At 45.4% G+C, this 21,157-nt stretch overlaps 1 protein-coding gene across 4 annotated transcripts in view; it reads left to right on the plus strand.

Moving 5' to 3' along the window:
• Positions 1–21,157, plus strand: part of MYOCD (myocardin) — a 213,577-nt gene that overhangs the window by 117,170 nt on the left and 75,250 nt on the right. For all 4 annotated transcript variants that reach the window (XM_088535818.1, XM_088535819.1, XM_088535823.1 and 1 more), the window contains exon 2: positions 4,245–4,474. In XM_088535818.1, the coding sequence (XP_088391944.1) occupies positions 4,327–4,474 (148 nt within the window). In that variant the 5' untranslated portion in view covers positions 4,245–4,326. The remainder of the gene's footprint in view (positions 1–4,244; positions 4,475–21,157) is intronic.

Consider the following 21,157-nt stretch of genomic DNA (forward strand, 5'->3'; position numbering starts at 1 on the left):
TTCTTTCTGCATGCAAAAAACGCAGCTATCTTAGGGCTTTATACCTTTTCTATAGGGAAAGAAAAAAAAAAAAGAAAAGAAAAGTTGCAAGTGATCCATTGATCCAAAAAAATAGCATTTTTGAGTCATGTTGAACATACAGCTGTCAGAAGCCATGTGATGAGGCAGTCTGGGCGATGCAGAGTGGACGCAGAGCAAGTCGCACTGTTGCACAGACAGCCACGCTCTGGGCTTGGACCCGTGCTCCTCGTCAGGAATGTGGCTGTGCTGCACTTGCCTCAGTTTCTGGTTGCAGAGCGCAGTGTCTCCATCCAGAAGCATTAGTTCCTGGAGAGCAGAACAATATGCTCTCTGACTTTCACTGCAGCACTTGAAGAGAATACAGGACCTCCCGGGTCTACAGGCTGGCACAATCCTCAGTCTATATCTCCCCCAGCAGGACAGATTCAAAAAAGTGTGCACTTCCTAACGGCGTTGGCTGCTTGGGAGATGGAAGGGCAGGGCAGTGGCAGAGGAGCAGTCTGTTTGGATGTGCTGCTTATGTCTCGCTTATCTCCTCTTGCAGTGAGAAGAATTGTGATGAAAGCAGTTCAGAAAGATGCCCAGAGCCGTTAATCTCTAGGGAAGGGTCAATGTAAATCATCTGCATCAGAGCCCCAGACTCGGTGCAGCAGGCTGTAGGGAGATGAAACAGTGAAAGTCATTGGGGAAGGAGAGAACCCCCTCAGCTGCTTTGGCTCAAAGTAGAACACGAGGGCTGATGGAGATGCAAAGGAGGGGATGCAGTTGAGTCCCTGGGAGTTTTATCCTCTCCCTCCAGCAAAGTTCAAGGAATATGTGAGATATTCATATCAGTGAAGTAGACACGCGCATCAGGGCAGCAGGTGGAGCCTGGTGATGTGCACGGACAAAGGGTCCAAGAGACCTGTGAGCTCAGGAGCAAGTGCAACCTGGCAGGATACTGATTCTGAAGGCCAGATACTTCACAAGAGCCTGCCCCAGAGGCACTCAGGAGAAGGGTCTGCTCAGCCGGGTGGTCAGGGTTCTCAGACCTTCAGACTTTACCTGAGGAGCACAGGGAGGCAGCAGTGGGATGCAAGTATTACACCCATCAGAACAGCTATGCCTTTCCTGTGAAGCCATTTAAGGGATGAAGGCACTCACCATCGTTGATCCGCACTGATTTACACTGGGATAAGATCTGGCCAGGGTATGTTTTGGTTGTGGTGCTCTTTCCCTGACCAGATCAACAAGGGTAACTCTCAGAAGACCCTGCATATGAGCCAAAGTGCTTGGGGAAGAGATGACACCAGGCCCAACCATTCCACATCTGAGATTTTATGGATGGACAAGTACACCTAGGAGGAAGCAAACACAATACTCATCTATGCTACATTGCTCTCTGCACTGAGGGAAAATAGATACTGAGGGAAAATAGCCAGAAAGGCTAATAGGAACTTAGCCTTTGCTCCAGAGATTCTCCAATGTCTTATAGGGAAGCACCCATGAGCTACCATGGTAGTCCAGCTTTATGAATTTAATATTTACAGACAGAGATGGGACATGGCCTGTGCTGTGTACAGCCTTGCAATTTATGAGTTGGCAGCAATGGTGGATGGGAGATGTGCTCTGGGGCTCAGAAGTGTGCTTAAGCTTTGTAAATACAATCAGTTCAGGCTGAAGTGAGTGAACAATGTGGAATGTTTTGAGGCCAGATTCAACTTCAGAAAAAAAAAAAAAGAAGAAGAAGAAAAAGAAAAACCACACCAGCGAGCCAGTGGTACTTGAGTGTGTTGTGAAAGCGTGCGTCTCCCGGGTCACAGCGTGACCTCCTGGCTCAGGCACTGAGGACCCCAGCACACTCGCTGCAGATTAAAATGTTGCATATGCTCTGAGTGCAAAAAGATTGTACACAGTGACTGTAAGAAGTCTTCCTGAAATGCTCTTGCCTCTGCTGGTGGTCTTGCAGCTTCAACACTGGATGTCTGGCTCATGCTCTCTATTTTTCAAAAGCATTAATAATCATAATCCATATAAAACTGTCATATTGGTTCAACATGTACGTCACCAAAGCCCTGACTAATTTATCAAAGATTTAGTGTTCAGTTGAACAAAGTCTCATTTTTGTAAGCAGATGTAGTTTGCTGGATTGTCCTGTCATCACCCACTGTTTCCACTGGAAAGATGCATCATATCAGCAACTTCTAAAAGTTAAAAAAATGTGCATTTTAAAATAGTAAAGTAAACACTTATTGCATGTTCCACGTTAGTCATGAATTATATAGAGAGCTTAGCAGATAATGCTGCTTGTGATGAAGTGGGGCAGCAGGACTACAGTCTCTGGTGGGTGGATGTGCCGCAGAGGCCATCTCAGTGATGATGATGATGCAGAAGATGCAGCAGTCACAGCACGACAAAGGAGATCACGAGCTGCTCCAGGCAGCTAAAGTTTCTCCAGCAGAGGTGGGATCTGAAGATGCCAGTTCAAACACATGCCGTGCACTGCAGCCCTGGTGTGTCTGGGTGATTGCAAGGCCGTGTCCAGGGCACAGTGACACGCAGTATGCAGAAAGTCAGACTTCAGCAGAAATAGCTGAGCACATGAGACATCTGCAAAGTGGAACAGTGTAGTAGTGCCACGGGCCTTGCATGGGACAGGAGCTGACAGGCAGAAGGAACAGGCAGGTGCAGAGGTTTGCCCAGGGAAAGACTGAGTTTGGATCAAACTCAGTTCTGCATTTTGGTTCAGAGCACAGGCACCAGGGCTAGATATGGCTATATTCTGTCCCAGCGACTGCACGTGGGGACAGTCTTTGTCCCCTCTGGGATGTAATAAAGTGACAGAGACACCCTAGGAACATCCTTCGAAGCCAGCACACTCGGAACCTCTCCCAGCAAGGAAAAGCAGCACAAAGCAGAAGAGGATGGTTATACTAGGTGACCATGGGAGACAGCCCTGTGTGAGCGCTGAGGGTAGATTGGGGCAGACACTGAGAAAGATGGGATGAGAGAGCAGATGGCCAAGTCCGTGCTGGTACAGGGCAGGAACAGGGGTGTGAGAAAGTCCTGGCGTGTGCAGTGTGGAGGAGATGGTATCATATACAATGCACTATTCTTACTTCCTTATACAGTAAATTGGTAACTTTTTTTTGTATTAAATCAGATTTTATCACTGAATCAATCTAGCACTTTTCTATTCTTGTTCTCTACAAAAGACCTTTTTTAGCTCTCCTCAGCTCTTTCCTGATGGGACTCATTAGGAGCTGGTGCTGGTTTTAACAGGCATTCACTTTCACTTATCATCTGGGGATTTTTTTGGACAATACTTTGTTGAAACGGTCCTTGCAGCTCTCTGGTGCTATGCTCAGTATCAGCCAGCAGCTCCTCTAGGGTCGTGTGTCTGCATCCCCCAAAGACATTTGATGAAAGTGGTATCTTTTCCCCCCAGTCTCCACTGAAATATGAGTGTCATCAAAGGAAGCACCACCTGTCCAGATGCTTTGTAGATGCACAGTTCAAACTCGCAGGCTGTTTATGATATATTTTTCCCAAACACCACATAAACCACAGAGTAGAGCAATGTGGTAAATAAATAAACAATTCCTCTCATCCCGCAAAAACTCGCAAAATTTTACCTTCTGTGGTTCAGTTCTTCATAAGGGCTACCAGATGTGTTTTTTTAATCACAACTTTCATGTCAAAGAATAGTCTCTGCATGGGCTTCTATTTTGCAGACCATTTGCACATTGGCATCGAAACTAGGAGGGAGTTTGTAATCGTTGTTTTGTGCAATACAATTAGCAGACTGTTGTGTGTTGTATGGAATTACTTCCATCACCCACTTTGCTCAGCCAACCAGACCATTATGTTAAGGAAGATTGTTCACATTTATAGATCTGCTCTGTATTTCTAATAGTTCAAGAACTCTCTCATCTGGGTACCCTAAGACTGCTCCTTTTTTGTTGTTTTTTCATTACATTCCTAACTTTCTGCAAATATTCTGTGCTTATGGGTGTAAATTCTTCCAGTGAAGCATCCAAGGGTGCAGAACCAGCAGACAAGGTAGACAGCATCACATAGACAGTAAAGAACAGCATAGTATTTTCTTGATTTTTTTTTAATAGGAGACAACATATGAAATAATGGTCTGTGATTTAATTGCTTCACAGATTGTTTCAGTTTTTGTTCTTTGTTCAAAGGGTTTATTGGGAACTTAGTCCTTACCTACTCATCTTTTCTTCCAGAGATAACTTTGGTATTCAGTCCTCTACCTGACCATTCAAAGTGGAGCAGCCAAAATCTGGACCGGTCCCTTCAGACACGGTGATGAATGGTGTGATCAAGAAGGAGCGCCCGGACCAGAAAAGTGCACCAAGTGGAAATGAAGAAGAAAAGGCCCCCAAAGAAAAGTCTGCCAGCGAAGTGAGAGACAGCACCAAGCTCCAGCCGCCTCCCTTTGCGGAGAGGAAGAACGGTGAGTTCAACGTCCAGCGGTGCCAAGAAAAGGGACGGGAGCAGACGCAGAGCAGGTGCATGAGGGCTTGGCATCTCTAACACGTGCTGGGTTTGAGGGATGGCGCCGCATTATTTTTGCAAGCTGCTTCTGAAGATGCTTTTTGTGGGAACCTGTTAGGATGGAAGTGGCTCCCCAGGTCAGTAGTTCTGCATTAGCCTTGAATGCTGTTGTTGGATTCTAGGCAGTTTTCATGTTCTTTGCAAATGAAGCTTTTGGTACAATCATGGCTGAAATGTAGCAATTTAGTGTCTGGCATTCTGTCTTTGGAAGTGGGATTTTCTGAGGAATTAGGGTGACCTGAAATTTCTCACTGGAGAAGAAACAAAGGAGATATCTTGTTTGCAACGGCACCGATAGCTCTGTTATGCTCTCCCAGAGCACTGACAGCTTATTGTCTTCAGCAAAATGATTTCAGATATATGTAACAGAGAGTAGGACTTGATCTGGGCTTGTGCAAGAGTCGTTTGTGTTTCCATAGCTATGGAGTCCAGAAACTTGTCTTTTTGTCAGATGTTGATCCAGATTTCAGTGGAGATCTGTTGGATCTGATGGACAACAGGGAAAAAATACACAATTTAGCCTGTGTAAAGCATGCTCAGGCTCAGAATTGTTTGCCATTTCTTTCAGGCAACTGTGTAATATATGAAATGAAGAAAATTCCTTTTGTGCACTCTAAGGCTTTCAACATTAAGTCCTCAAAATATCATGCAATGTGAAAGTGCAGCTTAAAGGCACTATTTTTGCTTTGCGTCTTTGATTGTTTGCATTATTGTACAGGACCCAATTTTTCTCAATCACTATAAATCAGAAATAATCCAAATGATGTCATCATGGCAATGTGCTGGTGTCAAACTGGAATAACACAGCAGAGAATCAGGCCCAGAGTCTGCCCATAGTCAGAGTAAGTCACACCAGGGTACACATTTCTTTTTGCAGACCCAGATATCAAAGTATGCCTAAGATAGCATGATACCAAAGGAGAAGATAATGTAAATTTGCAAAGGTACAGTGTTAAGACCAGTTTGTTAGGCATAATATTTTCACTTACCATTTTGTATTTTTCCTTTTTGCATTCATTTGCCCACTTATGTTTTCTTATAGAAAGACAAAGAAAGAAAAATCTCCAGCTGCCCATAGGCAAAAGCTGCCTTCGAGCGTGACTGGCAGGTTTTGCGCTACAAACATGTAGGCAACAACTGCATTAAGAGCGTGTAGTAGGGCCAGCATCTGCCTTGCAGCTGATCTCTGTGGCAGGGGGTTCATGCCCTGCTTGCAACTGTCAGCTTGGCAGCCTAGGCAAGATACACTCCACCCTGCAGGCCCTCGAGGCTGGTCCTTCGCAAAGTCTTTAAGTGAGAAAAGCCTCCCACAGTCTGGGCATCCCTCCAGCCCTTTGGTCTCCTCCTTTTGCTGTTTTTCCCTTTATTTTGCATATTTAGACAGTACAGGAGCTCAACTCTTCTTGTGGGCCCACAGGACCTGCTTGGGAACAGCTGGCTCCCTTCGTCTCACATCATCCCAGGAGCTGGCAGGCCTGCCAAGTGTCACACATCTCGTGTGGCACTCAGCCTTCCTTTGATGTCACGTTCTCCTGTGACAGCCCCTACAGGGCTGATGAAACGGCCTGATAAGCGGCTGGTTTGGGGGATGAAGAGCTGGAGTGGCTTCTCCCACTGTACCTTGTCCTCCCTAGTGCCACCTCCCTTTGTCCTGTGAAGGCCAAGGAGACCTGCAGGGAAGAGCTCCTGGGTGCTGTGCCTGGGCCATCACCTTGTCCTGTTCCCTGACATCAAATCCTTCATTGCTGCACATGCTGCTGCCTCCTCACTGCCCACTCCCATCATTACCCTCAACTAAACTATCAATATTTGGGGCAGAGCAGCAGTGGGGAGCAGGGTAGCACTGGATGAGAGTCATATACTGAGGTAGACAAAGTGCCTGCAAAATAAGGTGGGGAAAAGGGATACAACTCCCATCTTTAGGGACCTATGAGCACGCGTAAGGCTTCCTGAACTCGTTGAGTAGTGGGTCATGCCAGAGCTGCTGCTAACATTTTATGTCAAGGAGAAGCAGGTGCAGGTGGTCCTACCTTCTCTCAGCCTGCTGCATCCCCTCTGCTGAAGGTGCACACATCGGATCAGATGGGCTGGCTTTGTCCCCTGCCACCCGCCCGGTTCAGAGCTGGTGATCTGTAGAACTTGGTAGGCATCAGACAGACACCTGTGTGCCAAGGGCATTGTACCTCGGGGAAGGCTAGTTCCTGCATGAGTCTGAACTTCCAAACTGCAGCCTTTGTTTGACTTAACTTTGATTTAATAAAAACAGTCTAGTTAGAATATTTTTAAATAGGAAAATAGCCTTTTTAACTCTTACATTATTCAAAAAAATGGTTGAGGGGATTTCATTTGAATTTGTAAAAATAAATCACCTTGGAGAAAGCAGAAAGCCCTTTCAACAGGACCTACAACAAACAAGGACTGGATACGTAGGCACAGGAAGATCGAGACTGTTGCCTCTACAGGAAGCAGTGCTCTTCACATCCGCTTGTCCAGTTCTGTATCCCCCCTCTAACCTATTCCTTCCCCTAAGATGGGACACTCTCCAACTACTTTGTACCAAGATACACCAAGTGCAGCTCAGAGTGTGCTGACTCCCACAGCCCATGGTGTCCCTATGCTCAATGATATATTCTTCTTGTAAGTTCTAGCCCACACTGGCCTGGACTGGCCAGAGCTGTCCCAAAAAGCCTGAAACAAACATGCCCTTGGGTCTTCCTAAAATTACCAGTGTTATTTGTTTTGGAGATATGCAGGTTTCAGCAAGAATTTCGCGATAGCACTTTTCATAAGAAAAAGGATCAGAGAATGTGCAAGAGGTGCTTCCTATTGAACAGCTTCTCAAAGGCCGTCTCAGCCCATGTGCTCAGTGGCAGTATCCAGCCTGATCTGATGAGGTTTCTGTGACCAAGAAGCCCTGCTCTGGGTGGGCTCGGTCCCCTCTGGAGTGACCCCATTTCTCTCCAGTGACTTTCAGAACTTAGATGACCAGCTCTCACTGAGACTCCCATTAGAGAAGACTTATCTTGTCCCCATAGACCTGGTCGAATCCAGTCTGGATGCCCGAGTCCTGTTATGGGTTACAAATCTATTGCACTGAGCCCAGAGAGCTGCTTCTGTCACCCAAATGTGGCCAGATGCCACTAAGAGGCAAGATGAGATGTATGAGGTGGATTCCAGCATTCAGACAAGTGAAGTTAGGAGAGCTGAGAGGCCCCCTGTGCCTGCTCAGGTTCAGCAGAGCGCTCGCTAACTGCTCATAATGTTTCCACGCAGGTTCTCCATCACAGATTTGGGAAGTAATGTGGTTGAACTCTTCTGTTTATTTGTGTAGTGAAATAGACCCTCTGACCACTGGCTCCTTCAGCCTCCTGCAACAAAAGGGAGGATTTTGAACTGCCCATCTGGTTTGCGTTTAGGGTAATGTGCAGAAAGGTTGCACATTTTCAGAGCCCTTGTTCCTAAGTAGTAGATTGTACACCAGCTTATTACACAAATGGAGCTTTTTATTGCTGGGCTTTGTTGAACTGCCAGTTAAGATAAAAAAAAAATGTAACGTGCTTCATAAACCCTATCAAAGAAAATTAGAAAGCATTAAATTATGTTAAAACTATCAGCCATTGGTGAGTGAGTAATCAAATCCAGAAAGGCTGGTTAGAGGTCAAGACTTTCTTGCGCTTTGTTTTTGAATCAATAATTGCTATGAAAGTCATATAAGTGAAACATTAAAAAAAGAAAAAAGAGCAGTCAGCACAGCAGTGCAATTCACGGGCCAGAATAGGTAAGATATCTAAAAGTTTGGGGGAGGACACTGAAATAGACTCTGCTCAGTTCTTACTGTGAGCATGTGTTTCAGTTTAAATGTATATTGCAATGGTTATTAAATTACTATCTAGTCCCAAACATAATCCAGCCCTTGTTCCACATAGCCAGGTAAGAGGTGTATCTGAAGGAAGATTTTCCAAATTACCTTTGAATCCAAATTAAATAAATAGTGCAAACATTGTATTGAACCCAGGTGATTACTAATCCGCAATGAAATATCAGTCTGCAGCCTTGAACCGCACAGCCCAGATATAATGCCACTTAAATCAGAATGTAAGAACTAAAAGAATTTCAGGAATCCAATGATATAAATTGTATTTTTAGAGCTGTGAGTGACTTGTGAGAGTGAAACATTGCAGTGACTAAAGATAGCACAAGCCAGGTTTTCCATGATTTATCGCAAGAACGTTCACAGTGAGTTAAAGTCATCGAATGATGTGATAGCAGCACCTACAAGTTGGCGTGTTTGCAAGACGAGTCATTCATAACCTCATTGTCACAGCAAAATTTCCATAACAGAGGTGCGACTTCCTTGCACAAGAACCACACATCACTTTTCTGTTAGGCCATTGAGGGGTTCATTTGTTTTCTAGGATCTATTTTTTCCTTTAATGCAGTCAGGGAGGAACCCACTGTCCTGCGCGTTTCAGACATCTCACAAACTTGCAGTCTGGGTGAGCGGTCAGAACAACAGTGGCAGAAGAGGAAGCTCCTGCCTTGGTCTTGGCTGGTTGTGGTCTCACATAGGAGTTTGTTAAAACTGGTGTGCTGCTGGTATTCCTCCCTGAGGAGCGGAGTTGCTTTGTGCGCTCAGAAGCCGTGTCAGAGCACAGCAAAATGTGCACAGGGGTTATTTTAAGGATAAAGTCATGGCAAACATTTCCTGACACCTCACGATCAGTGTTGCTTTTGGCTCCTGGCCCTTGCTAGCTGTAGTTTGCAAGGGCAAAGTAACCAGCCTGTGGGGAAGGGGCTTCACTGCAGAACTCTCTTTTTTCTCAGTTTCTAACACACTTGGACGCACTCAGACGGCGAAGGCCCAGCACATGGCATCACAACACCACAGGCAGGAGAAATCCACCTGCAAGCACTCAGCTCAGAGAAAGGTGGGACTTTGCTTTCTGCAGCCTCATACCTTGTAGGCTAAATGTTATCCTGAGTCCCTTTTTTTTTCATGTGCCACTATCTTGGGCTCCTCTGCCCTGTTTCTGCTGAAGAACAAGGGTGTGCTCAGCTGTGTGACCACCCTCACTGCCTCTCCGGGGGAGTCCCTGAGTTTCTTTTTCAGGTATCTTTTGAGATGTTTTTAAGTGCAATTTTAATCTCGTTGTGACTCAAAGCTGCAACAAAGGAACTCCTTGAGCACAGGTAGTTTATACCAGCATTGCATTCTTCTCTTGGCCACCATCAAGACATCGAGTTTGACTGTTGCAGCCACTTTTGGTTTCTCATCTGGAAATTATCTTTGCTGTTAACTGTGTCTGCCAAGATCAGTTGGCTGGAAGCAGAACTTGGACAAATTTGGACTAAGAAATGGGGTTCAAGTAGTCCTTGAGGGTAATTTATCTATGACCAGCTTACCTGCAGCCTCCATCACCTGAAATGTTTCAGATCGAAGTAGTTGGTTCCTTACGAAGGATCTAATAAAAAAAAAGAAACCACAGATTTATGCAGAAGTCTCTGAGAAACTTTCTCAGGACCTGGCTACGTCTTGGTTGGCTGAGTGCTCTCAGCCAGTGTGTAGCAAGTTCAAAGGAGTCACACGAGATTGTCACAGGAGACGTATAAGGTACCATAAACTTCACTACAGTCAAAAACAAGGACAGTTTTGCTCCACTTGAACAAGTTCTAGTCAGTGCATCATTGCTGACGCTGACAGCCTTTAAGGCTGTGCTTCTGTAGTAGCGATGAGAGGGGAAGAGGTGATGTATTTTTACAATGCTTTGTAGGAGAGCACCAACTTGTAAAGATCAGGAATGCTGAAGAGATGATCATAAATGGTGCCTCCGTCCTAGAAAAGAATGAATATATGAACATACTGGAATGAAAGATGTTTCCAGTTAATGCACCATCTGTGTTAAATTTGTCCATTCACAAAGAGGAAACAGATATTTTCTCTCTGAATTACTTTTTAAATTAGGAGACAACGAGGAAAGAAAGTGCGTAAGTGGTATCTGCGTGTCTGTGTGCGCAAGTGTTTGTGAGGGTGGACGTGCACGTGTGCGTGTGTGAACCCCTCCAGCAATTTGCTCCGAGCCGTCTGACCTCCGCACAATTTGCAGACGAACAACACAGAAACCACATGGCACTACATAATCTTCAGGACATTCTTCATACTGCAGCATAAGGTCTTTTTTTAACTAATTTCATGGCAATCATCATCAGCAGAGGCAGCTCGTGGTTAAATGTCACTTTGCCTTCAAATGCTATGGGGAGGACAAGCAGACCCAGCGAGCTCCCTGTGTAGACCTGTGGTAGGATCCCTTTCTAGGGAACCTGGACAGGAACTGGAACAGAGTGCCAGGAGCATTAAGGAATCAGGTCCAGCCTCAGTGACAATGCAGCATCTGAGATGGATTGGGAATGGCCTGAAGATAGAGCTTCCTGCAGAAAGGATGGTCCAGGGCTTTATATACACTTGCAGTGCAGATTTTCACTGTGCTCGTGAAGCCTAAGGAGTGGTCTGAGCAGTTGCGTCCTGGATGTTGATTTCTCTGGGACTGGCAGGAGAAAGTGCAGCCCCCCCATGCCTGGAGAGCATGATCTACACTGCTGTGCATGTGCTGACAGCGTAGCCGGAGTCATGGACCTCATGGAGTGATTGGGAGGCACCAGGGAGACCAACATGCCAGACCCAGAGCCAGCTCCCATGGCTGATCAGCAGCCAGAAACATCTCTGTGGGAGACCTGCTCGGAGCTGGTGGTGTGCTGGCTGCCCAGGGCTAGATCCTCCCTTTCCTTGACATTCCTGTCCCAATATCTTCGTTTGTCCTAGCACTCCCTTGTGTGCCCCATTACTCTGGTTTCTGTGACAAGCAGAAGCTCCCCAGGGGCTAGAGGAGCTGCTATCATGGCCTTTGTGCTCCGTTCTCATGTTTGCTGTGGCTCCAGCTTTCTCAGTGCTGGTTCTGGGCGGGCTTGAAGTGGTAGCACTTCCAGGAATCCATCTCCAGATCTAGCACTGCATCATCTTCTGGTAACATCTGGCACAGCGCGGATGCACAGATGTTTAGCACTGGGGCTGCTTCCCAGTAGTTAGCTGGGGTGGTGTTCAGAGAACAGCTCCATGGATGGGAAAGGCTGCTTTGTACTGGAGCTGAGCAAACCAGCTCATATTTTTTAAAAGGAGAAGAGAGGAAATTCACAGCTGTGTCTTTGTTATATGTGCATCTAGGGCCAAATCAGGCCTCAGTTTCTGGCTTGGACGTAGAGAACGCTGCAGGGAGAGGGCTGTTCCTTCTGAAGCTGCTGAGCAGCAGCAAAATCTTTCCGTAGCTACTGCTGCAACCCTGGGGCTGCACAGCTGTTATTTCTCCTGCACTAGAGCTCCCAGGAGAGACATTTAAAGTATTCTGCCTGATCCTTATTCCATTCCCCCTAATTCCTGTTGCTTGGATGCCCTGCATCCTGGAGGCTATGATGTGTGGACACTGTAGAAGAGCTAGACTTTTCTGGCCCTGTGGGACTGGGTTAGAACCTGCCCTTCCCTTCTGTTTCTTTCTCAAAACTGCAGAGTTTCTGCCTTATAAACCCTCCTTTCCGACACAGCCTCCCGCACTGCCTGGCTAAGCTCTCCAGCAGAAGGGCAAGTTTTGCTATTTGGGAAGCTTCTTGGCTCTCCCATGGATGGCAGAGCATGCCTCATGCCCAGTTGTGTGCCCTGGAAAATTGCTGGTACTTTGTTTCCCTGGACAGTGTTTTTGATTTTCACTGAAATAGGAGGCGGTAAATCATTCCACTCAGTTCTGTCTTCAGGCTTTTTCATCAGAATGCTGTTGCACTTGTCACAGAAGAAGGATCAGAAATCAGGAGAAGAATCTAGAGGTCTTGCAGATGAGCCATCATCAGTATTCAATTAGTGGTTTAAACCACCACGCTGCGTTTGCACATACGGCAGTCGCTGCCCTGCCATCCAGACCTGCAGTTCTTGCAAGGCTGCAGAATGTGAAGTACTTCACAAGCATGGGGACTGTAGTGCTGCTGGCTTTTGGAGACCCTAGGTAAGGACTTGTGGACCTCTTTCCAACATAGGTAAGGCAGCAGCAGGTTTTCTGGTCCCAGTGCTGCTTTGTGCTTGCTTTGGGTGCAGGATAACGTAGCGAGCCCTGCAACGCTGCAGAGTGGCCTGTCCAGCCTGCTGGCCACACAGAGGTGCTCAGCTCTGCATGCTTGCTGCCCATGCAGCCGTGCTCCTGGGTAGGGACATGTCTGGGAATGTTCTATAGCAACAGGGAGGGAGGAAAGCTAAGAAACCCCGGTAAGACAAAAGCTGCTTCCATTGCTTGAAATAACTACTCAGACCAGGCAGGGCACAGCAGCTACAACTTCACACTGAGAAAACTGCAGGGCTGGTCAGAGCACACATGGAGCTTCTGGGAAAGGCCAGGCTCTCAAGCCACTTCTGTGTTCACCATGCCCTGTCCTCCTGATGCTGCAAGGCTTGTTACAGAGCTCCCAAGAACATGTAAAACTTTTAAAAGTAGGAGGAGACACGTACAGAACTGCAGGGACTGCCGTTGACTTTTCAGATCATGCTTAGGGGTACAACACACACTGCTCTGTCAGTGGTCTCATCAGTTCCCGGTAATAAACCTCAGTTTGTTTCTTTTATGGGTGCTTCTCCCAAAAGCATGGTTCTGTGATGTTCATACCAGGTATGAATGGCCAGCTAGCAGCATGTATACAATAGACATTGTCCTCAGTGGTATACAGTTTATCCAAGGATGGATGAACTGGTCAGGGTGGAAAGGTTATATGGAAATGTGAACGTTTAGCAGTACTTTCTGTTCAGCAGTATTTACACTGAAGAGTAGCTTCCAACTAGCAAGGAATTTTAAAAAGGAGAATAAAAAAGTGCCAGAATATATAGGTCCTGCTAGACGGGAGATGAGGTGAGAAGACTGGTTTAGCACACTCATGAACACCAGGCCATGAACCTGTATGTTTGCAATGGGACAGGGAGCAAGACCTGTAGCTCCATAAGGCAACACTGGAACAGACTCTGGGTTGTTCACAGCTGGAGCAGTGTTGTCCGAGCAGCAGGACGGTCAGAGCTGCTTCTTCCTGCATCTGTGAGCAGCCATGGCTTGCTGAATAGTGACAGGCATGGAGACCAAGGTGGCTGTGGATTTGTTACAGTATTTTCGTCCAAATTCACTACAGGAGGGACTTGTACGAAGCCAGCAGGAGAAGCACTGCACATTCTGTACTCAGGGCTGTCTGCGAATCACCAAAGCTATGCAAGGAGCATGGCTATTAGCAGAGACGTTAGTAAAGCAAGAAGAATCGTAACATTAATGTAAACATGACAGATCCTTTCCTGATGGATGCATGTAGTCCATAAACGTTGTCACTTTGGAGTTCTTGCCAGAGATTCCTGAAGGTGCTTTTAAGCGTGCTGCAGTCTTGTCCTGTGGTTCTTGGGGTTTCAAAATTATGCTCATCTGTTTGTAATTAAGGCCAATTTGAAAGCAGGAGAGAGTGATGCTGAGAGACTCGTTTTGAACTAGGAGTGTCTTCAGTCCCGCTGAGAAGTTCCCCTAGGCAGGTGAAGCTCAGAAATGTTCTGCATCAGGCCAAGACCTCAAATGGGTCTGATGCAGGGCAGGCACAAGAGTATGTGAATATGGTGATCACTACAAGTTTTCCAGATACAAGACCCAACCCTGTAAACATTTCCTGTCTACAGTAGTGGCATAGTCATTGCTCAAAAGTGCTAGTTCCACCAGTAAGCATTAAATTCACTTTCAGATTTTTGCAACTAGAACCTTGATGCCTTGATACCTCAGTAGTTAATTTAGGGAACATTTGGGGACTTGCTGAGGTGAAAGTACTCTTGCTTTCTTGCTTTGCAATAACTGTCATACATTGTGGGCATGATTGCAGAGAGTTGTTATCGCCTTGGACTCCTATGGACCCTGGGAAGAGATAGTCCCTCTCCATGTTGTTCAAGGATGGTGGCTGGGTGTTGTAGAAGGCCTCTACCACCCTGGTGGGTTCTGCCCTGGTGGGACCCTGGGAAGAGATAGTCCCTCTCCATGTTGTTCAAGGATGGTGGCTGGGTGTTGTAGAAGGCCTCTACCACCCTGGTGGGTTCTGCAAAGACACTGAGAAAAGGAGAAGGACACAGCTACTTTCCTGTGGGGAACATGAAGAGGGATGGAGAGACTTGGAACTGCTGGAGAGAGTCCAGGGGATGGCTGTGAGGATGACTGAGGGACTGGAGCATCTCTCATATGCGGAGGGGCTGTGAGAGCAGGGCCTGTTCAGCCCAGAGAAGAGACAATTTGGAGGGGATCTTATCAGTGTGTACAAATATCTTAAGGGAGGGTGTCAAGAGGATGGGCCCAGACTGTTTTCAGTGGCAGTCAGCGATAGATCAAGAGGTCATGGCCGCAGACTGAAACACAGGAAGGTCTGCCTGGATATCATCTGTGGGTTATGAGACTCCTCTCTCCTTGGTCTTACTGTTTGGATGGATCACATGCCCCTGCATTGAAGTGCATTTTAAAATCAGTCAAAACTGTCTGAAAGTATGTTTCTCTGCTGTTGTGTATAAAAATATTATCCTTCTGGCTTGTTGCCATGAGAATATTAAAAATAGGTTACTAAGTTACTCAGTGAAAGTCACTAATATAATAAGACTTTTGTGCCTTATTTCATTAATGAAGGAACTCTAGTGCTGTACTTTAATGTGATACTGCTGTAAATCAATACAGAATATTTTTGGAAAAACACAATCCTAATATTCAAAGATATTTTTGTAGGATAAGTCAGAAAGGAACATTTATTGCCGTGACTTTTGTCCAACTCAATAAGTTATTTGCATCTGAAAACTTTAGTGTTGGTTAAATCAAAGCATGCTTCTTCACATGGGATGGCATTTGCTAGTTGGCTCTACTGCCATTTGTCCAGCCCAGAAGAGAATATGTGTGGCAGAGAAAGGCTTGGAGCTATTTCTTTCCTTGACTCCACGGCTTACCTAGAGAGCAGTCAGAGCAGGATACGGCTCTGAGCTTCTAATGAACAGCAGCCAGAAAGCAGTGAGTCTGGGAGGTGGCCTAACGTGGAGACACAGAATTCCTGTCCCTTTTCCAATCTCCAATTGTTTTTTAATCAACCCCACAGTCTGTGACCATCCCAGATGAAGGTACTGAGAACATAGCATAAGAATGCAAAAACTGTTCTGCCGGGTCAGGGCAGAGGCTATTCTAGATCACCGTCTTGTCTACTGTGCTAGTAGCCAAGGAAATGTGGAAAAACAAGGCAAGCACACAAGCAGCAATGCTTCCACAGTTTCCATATCCAGCATTTAGCAATTCAGGTTTTTCCTCAGCAAGGAGAAAGCCTTTATATTTAATGGCCTCAGCAGATATTTCTTCCATGAATTTATCTAATTGCCTTTTGAACCCATGTAAAAGCTGATTTGCTACTTCCGCTGTAGCCTACTGAGTGGTGTAAATCACTTTGCTCCTGCAATAACAAGAGAACCAGACAGCATTCCTCCCGTGGTTGCTTTCCTGAATGCTGCACCAGTGCTACCATTGCCTCTGCTCTCTCCAGAGACAGCTCTAATTTATTTTTGTTTAAAAAGGCTTCCATGATGGTCTCTGCTTTGAGGTAAGAAGCAGTGTTCTTACAACGCCTAAGTCCCCAAAGTGCCTCTTGGTTTGCTCTGCCCATGATCCACACTTGCAATCCCTTAAACATCTCTGCAGGGTGAAGAACAGCTTATGCAGCGGGAGAACAGATAAGTTCAGGGAAAGGGGTCCTCTTAGACAAGAAACAGCATTCAGCTCTTAAGCTGAGAGCATGCATCTGGGAACAAATGATATAAAACATCACAGCAGTGTCATGAGCCAGGAACTAAGTATTACACACTCTCTCTAAATCCATATGTTCATACTGGGTTCCTCTGAAAGAAACCTCAAAAAGTCCTCCACCCAAAGCCAACATCAACTTTACCTCAGTCAGTGCTGACAGATGTTTGTCCATCCTCTTGTTAAAAATTGTTTTTGGTGGAGATTCCAACTCTTACCTATGTTCACTTCAGCTAGATCCTCCCATCCCATCTGAAATGCAAGTCCATAACTTCTTGTCCTACCCACATGGGTACAGAGGATAAAATATTCCATGACTTTCCATAGTCGCCTTTTCTAGATTTCAACACTTATTATGGTTCTTCTCATTCCATTTTTCTCCAGACTATCACCCTGTTCTTCCCTTGAATGTCTTATTTTTTAGGCTTCTGGTCATTCTTTCTGTCCACTGAATTGTTGGTTTGCATCTTTCACAATGCAAAGCTCACAGCAGAACCTACGGCTCAAGCTAAGAACATACCCATGTTGAGCAGAGCAGCAGGCTGTGCTCTGCAGTCTTCACTGCATGTACTAACCAAGTGTTTGCCTCTTCATGCCTGCACAACATCAGTGGTGGTCTTGATCCAGCTAATGATCCAGGTCTGTTTCTGCAGAACTGCAGCATAAGATATTGCTTGAAGCATTTTAAATGTGTAGCTGTTCATCCCAGCATAATTCTCATAGAATTTAAATCTGCAAGTGCCCTGCAAAATTCTTTTTCAAAATTATTGCAAACTGTAACATGTCTGCATCCTCTTCCAACTTGGTCCTTCCTTATTATTAAATGAAACAATGCTTTACTCCATTTTGTGGATGGAAACACAGGGAACTCTGTGGGATCTAGTGACCCACTGAGAACTGCTTTTCAAGTCTACCTAACTGTTCTGCACCCACCTTTAGCAGCTTCATATAAACAATATTTTCCCAATAAGCTTTTGCAAATGTCATGTCACACAGCATCAACAGCCTTGTTAAATAGAAAATCGATGAAAAATCCCTATCCACAAGTGTCACAGATTATTAGATCTGACATATCCTCACTGGCTTCTATTTATTCCTTTTCATGAGCTGTTTCAGTATGTGTTTGTTGGCTTGATTAGTTGTCCCAGTACTTTTCTGGAAATGGATGTTAAGATAGCTGATATATAATTTCCCTTTTTCAAAAATAGATTATCTGTTTACCATTTGCCTAAGCAATAAGGAGTGTTATATGTCTATTCCAGCCATATGTCTTTAAAAATCTGTTTAAATTGTCAGTACTTAGAACATTACAATAGATATATATCTTTCCAGCAGAAAGCACAATTAAAATCATTTGTACTTTCACTGGTTATTTCCAAGACTTGCTCTTTCATGATGTTTCATCCAATAGACAGAAGATAACTGCTTAGGGGGGTATCCTGCATGAAGGGGTGTTCTGTTGGAATGAAAGACACTGGTGTGAGACAGCACAGCTCTGGAAAGAGCTCTTGGAGCTGACATTTCATAATTCCCTTTTAATAAAATAATTAAAGAGTCAATGAAAATGTAACCCAAGAGGTAGTACAGTCTAGGGGAGTTTATGGAGTCTAACCCTGTCCAGTGCAAATTCTGCTGTCACTGTGTATGGCATATGATTTTAATTCCCTAGCTCTGCAAGGTCCCACTCAAAGGAAACAAAGAGCTGAAATGTTCTCCGAAGCAAAGGGCAAAGCAGAGTGACACTGTCAGTAGAGGAGATGTAGCAGGTAGGTACCCAAAACACCTCTAAGAGGAGTGCAAGTATCACTGTCTCCTTAGGGGAATCATAGAGCTTGGGAACAGCATCTCTTTCTCCATTTGGCCCAAGAATAGAGTGCGGTTTTCTCCTTCTTCACAGTTAAGTGTGATTTTCTGTCCTCACTGATGCTGAGTTGTGGCCTGGGAAGAAACAAAATGCCTTGGATATGGTAGAGTGTTTGAGAACATTCGAGACAGAGGAAAATGTGGGTGCGGACAGTTGCCTCCTGGCTGCCAAGGCACTGCAGCAGCCTGTGCTCCTCTCGGGCTGTGAGCAGAAACATTGCAAAGGGCCCTTCCACAGTACATGGTTTCCTTCACTTTCAGCCTCAGGAAGCCTCCTGCCTCACAAGCAGGAGAAAGTCTTGCCATAAGCAATAGGCAAACAGTATCAGATGGAGAGCATACACCTGCAGAGACTCACAACACCCAGCACAGGCATAATCCCCTTTTGATTGCATCAACGAGCCAGCCATGCTAAAATAATAGAGCATTATGGAGTCTATGGGCTCAGGTCAGTTTGTTAACCATATATAGCATAACCCACTACAGCTGACTGAAAGCATTTTAATAACTTCGAATTTATTTCTGTAAAAATAGATTAAATCTAAAGTGTAATCTATAATTCATGCAAAAAAATATACATTTGCTTCTTTGTGCCTCTTCGGCACTCCACAGTTCATTGTTTACAATATCTGACATGCAAAACAAATGGGAATGTTACCTGGCTCCAACCAGTTCTCATTTTCAGGTCTTAATACTTTGTTTGTTTAGCTTCAGTAAGCCTCCATCTTCCATAAATACATGCTGTCCTAGCAATAATCTCTCTTGCATCTCCTCCTTGCAGATGCTGTTTGTTCCCTTTGATCCCCACATCCATTGATCCACAACATGGGAGGAGTTCACAGATATAGAGGCCCTTGTCCCTTATTCTGAGGAATTGTGCGCAGTGAAGCCCTCACTCCATCCCCTTGTGCTCGGCTCAGGCTTGGGGTCAGCTTCACTCTTCCTGTGATGTGAGCTAAAATCGTTGTACTTTCCCAAATCTATGCAAAAGACTTATTTTCCTGTGATTTTGAGAATAAATATACCCCACTCATTCACTCTGCAGAGAAGGGACACAGAACCCATAGAACAGAGGTCGTGGTGTCTTTTAAGACAGTGAGGCCACAGGGAAGGGAGGAATGATTCTGTGTGTGATAGCATGAACACGGTGTGGGAGATACGTCCTGCTGGCCCGGAGAATGGATTGTCTTTAAATGGAGTCACGGGGCAAATTTCATCCTGAATTAGTCCACAGCCATTTCACTGTAGGTGAATTCCTTGTCCTGTGGGTTTCAGTGCAGGTCCTGGCTGACCGTAGCTCAGTCTCCCTTCAAATAGAAAAGGAGGAAAGAATGAGTGAAACTCTCTGTTGCTCTGAAATCTGGCAGTGAGGCAAACAACTTTTATCTTAATGATCTTGGAGATCTATTCATCTTTCCTTTTCGTCAGAGAATCCTTTTCTTGCACTTTTCACCTGCTCCAGACTCTTTGACTTTCACTTGATCTGGGCTGCTGTGACTTTCTTTGCTGTGTTTTATTTCCTGAATAAAATTGTCTGTTTCTGCTTTGTGAGAAAACAGCAACATTAGATGATGATCACAGAAATGCAGCTGTGCTAGTGGTGACTCATCCTAGAGCTTCTCCCCTCTAGGTCCTTCAACAGGAGTGGGCTAATACAGGAGGCCGTTCATCCTCAGGTGTTGGCATAGTATTGGTGGGAAGAACAGGGCTGGAAGTTATAACAATAGTAATAATTGACAGCTTGTGGGATTGCTGTCTCTCTCCATCTCTCAGGAATCACCAAACCTTACTGGACAGCAGCCAGAGGGATGTGATGGGCAGGAACAGGTAAGCACAGTAAGTGCCATGCTGTGCAGAGTAAGGGTCAAAGCCCTGGCATGGGCCTCTCCTTGTGCCCAGATTGCAGAAGACTGGACTGGGCTGCAACGTATGGCCCATCTACCCATATGGGGAAGGACTACCAATGACCAAGCCCTTGAGAAGTTAGTGACAGGATCATGGTTGGTAACATTCACTCCTAGGTGGTCCAGCCCCAGATGATCCTGAGATGGGGTAGTAGCACAGAGGGTTGTGTCAGTTCATGCCGTGAATTCACAGGGTGCACGAGCAAAGCAGGAGGCCTGGAGGTAGGCTGTGGATATGTGGTAGGCTGCTGGGCTGGGTTACAGGGTATGGCAGAGCTCCCGCTCCAGGAAATCTCTGAGATTTTGAAGATGGTTTGTCCAGAGTGGGAAGATTGTGCCAGGAAATTCCAATAAATTTCCTCTTTGAAGAAATATTTTTTTTTCATGTTTCTAGAAAATACTAGTCACTAGTTTATCAAAATAATGTCTGGTTTTCCTTGTAAATTAATAAAAACTTGTGCATGTCCATTAAACATTTTGTTGCCTATGAATCAGCATTTTTCCGATAAAATTGTTTCATCAGAAAATTCCTAGTGAGATCAAGTACTGACAAGCCTTGGTTCATTGGCTGCAGGCCAAATAACAACCCTCAGTTGTGGTATGATTATGGACTGTGATCTCTTTAGGCAATGACGATCATGCCTGACCTTTCCTGCAGTGCAACTGTGTGGCCTGGGCATCTGAAATGTTATTTATAGACAAGAGCAGCAAGTGCTGTGGAGACAGTCTCCAGCAGGCCCTCCAAGCAGCACACTGCAGCTGGATGTGCAAAAGTTGCTGGCAAAAAAATTCTGTCCTGTGGAAAAGCCACTTTGCAGAAACCTGAATAGACACAAAAGCTCTTTTGGTGGTAAAACGTTCCTGCAGGAGGCTTGGTTCTATACATGTACTTCTATATGGCATGGGAACACTGCTAAGAATGGGACATGGTTTGATCTGCCTCTCTCGTTCTTT

The sequence above is a fragment of the Tinamus guttatus genome, unplaced genomic scaffold (genome assembly GCF_059628265.1).
Source record: "Tinamus guttatus ecotype Peru unplaced genomic scaffold, ASM5962826v1 Tinamus_guttatus_pri_ptg000649l, whole genome shotgun sequence".
Taxonomy (NCBI): domain Eukaryota; kingdom Metazoa; phylum Chordata; class Aves; order Tinamiformes; family Tinamidae; genus Tinamus; species Tinamus guttatus.